We start from the raw sequence: 7,827 nt of genomic DNA on the forward strand, positions 1-7,827 counted from the left end.
CTTAAATGGATTTTTTGCATCTGTATTTATTCAGGAGACGACTCAGAATCGACAGAAGTGAGGCAAACTGTGGACCATATATAAATTACATTGAGAATTGAGAGAAATTAGGGTGGACAAATCCCTGGGGCTTGACAAGTTGCTCCCTCAGACCCTGTGGGAGGCAAGTGCAGAAATTGCAGTGGCCCTGGCAGAGATATATAAATCATCCTTTGAAACAGCTGAGGCAAGAGGATTGGAGGATAGCTAATGTTGTTCCTCTGTTTAAGAAAGACTCTAAACATAAACCAGGAAATTATAGGCCACTGAACCTGACATCAGAAGTGGGAAAGCTATTGGAAGGTATTCTAAAGGACTGTACATATGGGTTTTTGAATAGACAGGGACTGAATTTGGATAGACAGGGACTGACTGATAGTCAGCATGGCTTTTTGCGTGGTAGGTCGCATCTAACCAATCTGATAGTTTTTCAAGAAAGTTACCAGAAAAGTTGATGAAAGCAAGGCTGTGGATGCTGTCTACATGGACTTCAGCAAGGCATTTGACAAGATCTAACATGGGAAGTCGGTCAAGAAGGTTCAATTGTTTGGCATTCAAGATAAGATAGTAAATTGAGTCAGACACTGGCTTTGTGGGAGTGGTAGATGGTTGCCTCCCTGACTGATGGCCTGTGACTAGTGGTGTGTCGCAGGGATCAGTGTTGGGACCATTGTTTGACCTACTACAGTAGGTCTTACAGTGAGCAGTAGGGTTCTGAGGACTATGATAGAACAAAGGGATTTGGGCATACAGATCTATTATTCATTGAAAGTGGCATCACAGGTAGATAGGGTCTTAAAGAAATCTTCTGCACATTGGCCTTCATAAAGCAATGTACTGAGTACAGGAGATGGGATGCCATGTTAAACTTGTACAAGATGTTGGCGATGCCTAATCTGGGGTATTGTATGCAGTTTTGGTCACTTTCCTATAGGAAAATGCAAATAAGATTGAAGGAGTACAGAGAAAATTTACAAAGACCTGAGTTATAACGTAAGATTGAATAGGTTTAAACTTTATTTGCTAGAACATAGAAAATTAAGGGGAGATTTGATACAGTATATCAAATTATGAGGGGTATATATAGAGTAAATGTAAGCAGGCCTTGAGGTTGGGTGAGACTACAAATGGAGGCCATGGGTTAAGGGTGAAAGGTGAAAGGTGAAATATTTAAGGGGAACACAAGAGGAAACTTCTCCAGTTAGGTGTGTGTGGATCATAAGTGGTGGATGCGATTTCAATTTTGACATAAAGAGAAGTTTGGATTGGTATATGGATTAGAGGGGTATGCATGGAGGTATGGATGCAGGTCGATGGGACTAAGCAGTTTAAATGGTTTGTAATGACTAGATGGATCAAAGAGCCTGCTTTAGTACTGTACTTTTCTATGACTCCTTGACTTAGCATTTACAGGAATTCCTGAAATGCGACAGGATGGACTGCTATGGGTTAAGTGCTGAGAAATGGGCTAATTACAATAGGGTGCTCAATTACTGAAAGCACAATTTGGTTTTGTTTGTGTTGTCAAGAAGAGATGACACCTTTGTGACAATTTCACAGTACATTCATGCTGAAGTAAATTTGTTTTCAAAGTACATAAATATCACCATATACCACCCTGAGATTCGTTTTCTTGTAAGCATTACCGAAAAATAAAGAAAGTCAATTTCTAATGCTGTACCATGAAGAGCATTCTAACTGGCTGTATGACCATCTGGTATGGGGGGGGGGGGGGGGGGGGTGGTAGGAGGGGTGTGGCAGCTTCACAGCATTGAAGTAGCTGCAGACAGTTGTAAAATAAGTCAGCTCCATCATGGGAACTAGCTTCCGTAGTATCCAGGACATCTTCAAGGAGCAGTCCTTCAAAAAGGCAGTGTCCATTATTAAGTACCTCCATTACCTAGGTCATGTCTTGTTCTCATTGCTACCAACAGGGAGATGGTACAGGAGCCTGAAGGCACACACTCAACAATTCCGTTACAGTTTCTTCCCATCTGCCATCCGATTTCTGAATGGACACTGAATCCATGAACATTATTTCACTACTTTATTTCTATTTTTGCACTGCTTATTTAACTATTTGATATATATATCTACTGTAATTCACAGGCTTTTATCAATGTATTACATTCTACTGCTGCTGCAAAGACAAATTTCACAACATATGTCAGTGATATTAAACCTAATTCCTCATTCTGAGAATTTATTAACTATAACTAAACAGACTGACAACTAATGCGCGAAAGACAAATTGTGCAAATAAAAAATGTTTATATAAATAATATTGAGAATTAGAGAGTCTTTGAAAGTGAGTCTGTAGGTTATGGAATCAATTCAGTGCTAAGGTCAGAGAAGTTATCAATGCTGGTTGAGAAGCCTGATGGTTGTAGGTAAATGACTGTTTCTGAACCTGATAGTGTGAGGGGCCAAGCTCCTGTACCTCTTACCCAATGGTAGCAACAAGAAGACAACATTGCCTGGATGGTGGGGTTCCTTGATAATGGATGCTGCTTTTCCGTGACAGTGCTCTTAGTAGATGTACTCAATGGTGGGGAGGGCTATGCCTACGATGGACTGGACTGCATCCACCACTTCTGTAGACTTTTCCATTCCTGAGCATTGGTATTTCCATAGTAGGCTGTGGTGCAACCATTTTGTACTCTCAAACAAACATACAGGTTCTACTCTCCACTTGGATCCAACTGCAATTAAGTCTAAACAGATGGATCCAAAAGGAGAGTAGAACACCCCATGTAGGGGCTTACAGAGAAAGAGAGATTGAAGAAGAGGTTGCAGTTTCAAAGGGGTACAAGTCCTAGGTTTTATTTAAAGAGGAATGATGATAATAGAATGGGATGAAAGAGTGACAGTATCTAAAAAAAGCTATTAATTGATGTCACCCAACAAGGGAGCCAGCAAAAGAATTTGATTGGTCACCAATTTAGCAGACTTGAGGAGCGGTAAGTAATGCAGCCAAAACACCGACGACTATATGGGAGCAGAAAGAGATTACTGCAATGTTATCCTTTGACTGCAGTTGAACAGAGTAGAATCAGGCATGAAAAGTCCTCCCAAGTTGGACAATGAAGATGATCTACTGAAGGATGGTGGAGTCGCCTTCTCAAACAGTGCAAGCAAGTTCTTGAGGAGGTATGGTTTACCATAATCCAGGAGTTCCCAACCTTTTTTATGCCATGGACCAAAACCATTATGCAAAGGGGACTTGGACCCCAGGTTTGGAACCCCTGCCATACTCAAAGACAGATGGAATGTCATTTGTGACGTTTATTAAGTTGTAGTACAATGAAACTATAAACACTCCATTTCCAGAAACGGTGCTTAAAAATTTGGGAGGAGGCAAGAATGATGAAAGACCTGTGAGGAATGAATATCAGTAAGGAGATAGGAAAGTGGTTTGCTTGGGAAAAGGGCTGGTGAAGACATTAGATTTAGAAAAAAACTACAGTTTTGGGATGGCATAGTAACGTAGTGGCTAGAGCAATTGTGATACAGTGCTAGCAATCATCCATCGGGAATCGATTCCCGACACAGCCTGCAAGGAGTTTGTATGTAATTTCTATGCCTGCCTGGGTTTCCTCACACAATCTAAAGATGTATGGTTAGGGTTAGTGAGTTGTGGGCGTGTTATTCTGGTAACACTTGCGGGCTTGCCCCAGCACAATCCTTGGGCTGTGATCATCATTGATGCAAAACAATACAGTCATTGTATATTTCAATGTTTTAATATGCATATGACAAATAAAGCTAATCTTTTCTTCTAGATTTGTAAAAGAGGCCTAGCATTCAAGAAAAGGTATCCATTAATAGGTAACTTGAGCAAAATGGAACGTTGATTGGTCAGCACTAATCATTCAACACAATGACAGTGGTGATGCCTCCTTCACTGATTCTTTAGTGAATCAATCCAGGTTGTCCTCTCCTGCTCTTTCTCCATTACCGCATCCTCCAATTATTCAGTTCACTTTTGAGTGTTATTATTGAAGCTGCTTCCAACACATTCAAGCAAATCATTCCAAATCACACCAAAACACTGTAAAAAAAAATGTTTCCTCATATCACCTCCAATGTCTTTGCCAAGAACTTCCATCTGTTCTAGGGTTTCTAATCCATCTGCAACTAGAAACTTGTCTTGACTTGTTTACTCTCTTGAAATTATTAAAAATTTTCTGAATATTCTTCATTATATTGAAGTTCACGATCTCTAATATCATTCCAGTATTTCTGTTCTGCATCCATTCAAGGTCATGATCAAGTACAGTGCACAGATGAGAACACAAGACTCAAGTTTCAGGTCGAGACCATTACAGGGCATGACTGTGGTACAGCGGATAGCAACATGCTATCACACCTCAGGGTTATGGGAGTTCAGAGTTCAATCCTGGCATCCACCCTCCCTGTGGAAGGCATTGGTTTTCTTCAGGTCCTCCTGTTTTCTCCCACAGTCCAAAGAGCTACTGGTTAGATTAACTGCTATTGTAAATTGCCCTGTGAATAGATTAGAGTTAAATCAGATTTGTCAGGGGTTGCTGGGCTATGTGGTCAAAGGCCAGAAGGGCCTATTCCGTGCTGTATCGCTAAATATGAAGAAAGACCTCAGCCTGAAATACCATGGATGCTGCCTGACTTGCCGAGTTCTTCCAAAGTATTGTTCGATTTCCAGCATCTGCGGAATCTCTTGCATTTACAACACTCAAGTTGTGGTCTGATCTCTTATATAAATCTGTTTGAATGCTATTCCTCTCATAAAAATCCAAGGTTAAAAATCATAGACTGACTTTAAAATATCCATCGCATATTTCCATACCCTTTCAAAAGTGTCATAGTTATATGGTTACTATATACTCCTGTGACTTCCCATTACTCAGCTACCTGCTTTAAATATTAACTTATAATTTCTATTTAACTCACAGAACTTGGTCACATAAAAGTACTTTCAACTCTATAAATGTAAAAATAATTAGCCGTGTTTACAAATAGTAACGGATGTAAGAGAAATGGAAGGCTTTGGGAAGGGGCGGATTAGATCAGGGGTTCCCATCCTTTTTTATGCCATGGACCCCTACCATTAACAGAGGAGGTCTGTGGATCCAAGGGTAAATTGATCTTAGTAGGTTAAATAGTCAGCAGAACATTGTGGGCTGAAGTGCCTGTGCTGTGCTGTAATGTTCTGTTATTAATTACTCATCAAGTCAAGTTTTCTCTTTAAACTGCATTTCACGATACACAATCAATTTATACAATTTTTAAAAATTGTAACACTATTCGACATTCTGATATTGCTTTTCCCTTGCTCTACCTCAATGTACTGAAGTAATTTAAAAAAATTATTTACCAACATAAGAGGCTAGACGACGTTGGTCATTTTTTTTTACTACTGCTACTTACGAATGAGCATTTTTAACTACCTTCATCATTTTTAATTTTATTCTTAAAGTGAATTAAACTATCTTCCAGATGATTTTCCAACTATCCTATTCTTCTGATATTTACACATACCCTGCAAAACTTTTTTTTTACTAATTTTTAAAACTAACTAATCCAGGAAACAGCTTAAGATGCATTACCCAGCTTGACCAATTTATCCCATTGCCAATAATATTAACCTCACCATGATTGGCAATACTCTCTCAGCATTATTATTTCGATCTAGAATACCTTTTAAGTTGAAGATCCCTATCATCCATCCCACAATCAATTGATAAACTGGGTAACAGCTTCTCCCCCCAGGCTGTGAGACTAATGAATACCCTGCCAACAACAAGGCCTCATCATTAGAACAGCAAGCTGTTTACTGTACTGTTTGTGCACATTACATGCATTTTGAATTATGAACGCATCTAAGATAATATTTTGTTTTGTGTTGTATATGGTACGTGTATTATGGGGTACCATGGTCCGGATGAATCCATTGTTTCGTTTGGTTGTATGCACGTATGGTTAGATGACAATAAACTTGGAAGTACAGATTGTTTTGGTTTCTTTTTACTGCTCTTTAACGTATACCAACCATTATGTCTTCTTCCCCGCCCCACCCCTTCCCAGTCAGCAGAGAGACTGCTAGTAATCTGGAACAACACACAAATGCTTGAGGAATTCAGCTAGTCAGGCTGTGGAGAGGAAATGGACTTTTTCGTGTCGGGACCCTCAATCAGGACCAAATGCCGACTCCATTGATCAAACCAATACAACTTCCTCTGTTCCAAGCAACACACACAAATTACTAGAGGAACTCAGCAAGTCAGGCAGAATCTATGATAAGGAATATAAAGTCAATGTTTCCGCAAAGACCCTTCATCAGGTCCTGCATTGTGTGTGTGTGTCTAACTCTGCATTTCCGGCATCAGCAGTATCTCTCGTGTTAATGATTCTCCGTTCCGAACATTGGTATTAAATTGTCCCGGTCGGCACAGAAAGGGGGATGGCGCCATGCCCACAATCCGCCCGCCCGGGCCCCCAGTTAGGCCGCAAAGCCTGGGCCTCGGGCAGGAAACTCAAACCAACCCCAGGTCCCCGAGTGACAACTCACCCTTTCATAGTGAACTTCACGACCGCTAACCTGCAGCCGGCGTTCGTTAGCTCGGGCTGGAACTCGGCGTCCGCCTCCACCACTTTCACCCTCATCGTCACGCAACTGAACCCGGCGATAATTCACCGAGAGCGGCCTCAACTTTAATTTTAAAAAATTAATCTGATTTTAAAATGGGGAAAAAACGCGCTCCGGCCGCAAACGCGCAGAGAAAACCACCAGCCAATAAAAAACGTTCCCCCACCTCTTCCCGTCGCCTATTGGCTCTGGAGCCCCGGCGGAGCCCGGCGCTGTCGCTCAATTTCTCTTATGATTGGTAGACACGGTAGTCAGTCAAAGGAGGTTCTGGCCGTCGGGAGCCGTCCTCCTTGCGTCCAGGCAGGTGGCCTGGATTTCTTTGCTAAGTCATGGTGGGAACCGGGAAGTGCTGCACCAGCGCCCTTCCTGCAGGCCAGGAGATCAAGAGGCATTAATTAGGGTTGCCCCTCTTTATCTGGCAGGAGGCATGAGTTTCTTTGCAAAGTCATGAAGCCAGCAGAGAATTGAAATTGGTTTATTCTTGTCGCATGTGCAAAGGTACAGTGAAATACTTTTCTTGCAAACTGGAGAAACTCAGCAGGTCAGACAACATCCATGGAAACAAATAAACAGTCGAGTCTTTGGACCAAGACATTTAACCATCTAGTGTTTATGACTGTAAGACTGCAGGTGAAATCATCACAATAGTGCATTGAAGAGTAGAACAAAGTTAAACAGATTGAAGAATAAAGTGTAACAGCTACAGTGCAGGTGCCATGCAGTAAGGTGTAAGAATATTTATCTAACTATCTATTTAGCGTGGAACAGGCCTTTCTGGCCAAAAGAGCCACGCCGACCTACTGAAATCTAGCCTAATCATAGGACAATTTACAATGACCGATTAACCTTAAATACACCAGATGATCTGGCTTGCACAGCTGCATGTGGCAACAAATTGCATAAATACACTATCCTTTGGCTAAAGAAATTTCTCCCCATCTATCCTGAGCCTATGTCCTTGACTCTTCTACTATGGGAAACATGCTTTCCACATCTACTCTGTCTAAGCCTTTCAACATTCGAAAGATTTTAATGAGATCCCCCCCCCCTCCCACCAATCCTTCTGAAATCCATCAAGTACAGACCCAGAGTCATCAAAATTTCCTCATATGATAACCCTTTCATTCCCGGAATCATCCTTATAAACCTCCTCTGGACCCTCT

The 7,827-nt window shown here is 41.3% G+C and overlaps 1 protein-coding gene across 1 annotated transcript in view; it reads right to left on the reverse strand.

Annotated features, from left to right (window-relative positions):
* txnl1 (thioredoxin-like 1) overlaps positions 1 to 6,809 on the reverse strand; it is a 30,533-nt gene extending 23,724 nt beyond the window's left edge. Inside the window, exon 1 of the mRNA XM_073064128.1 lies at positions 6,587 to 6,809. Coding sequence (XP_072920229.1) covers positions 6,587 to 6,681 — 95 coding nt within the window. The 5' untranslated portion in view covers positions 6,682 to 6,809. The remainder of the gene's footprint in view (positions 1 to 6,586) is intronic.
* Positions 6,810 to 7,827: the final 1,018 nt, after the last annotated feature.

Source organism: Hemitrygon akajei, chromosome 13, assembly GCF_048418815.1.
Source record: "Hemitrygon akajei chromosome 13, sHemAka1.3, whole genome shotgun sequence".
NCBI lineage: Eukaryota > Metazoa > Chordata > Chondrichthyes > Myliobatiformes > Dasyatidae > Hemitrygon > Hemitrygon akajei.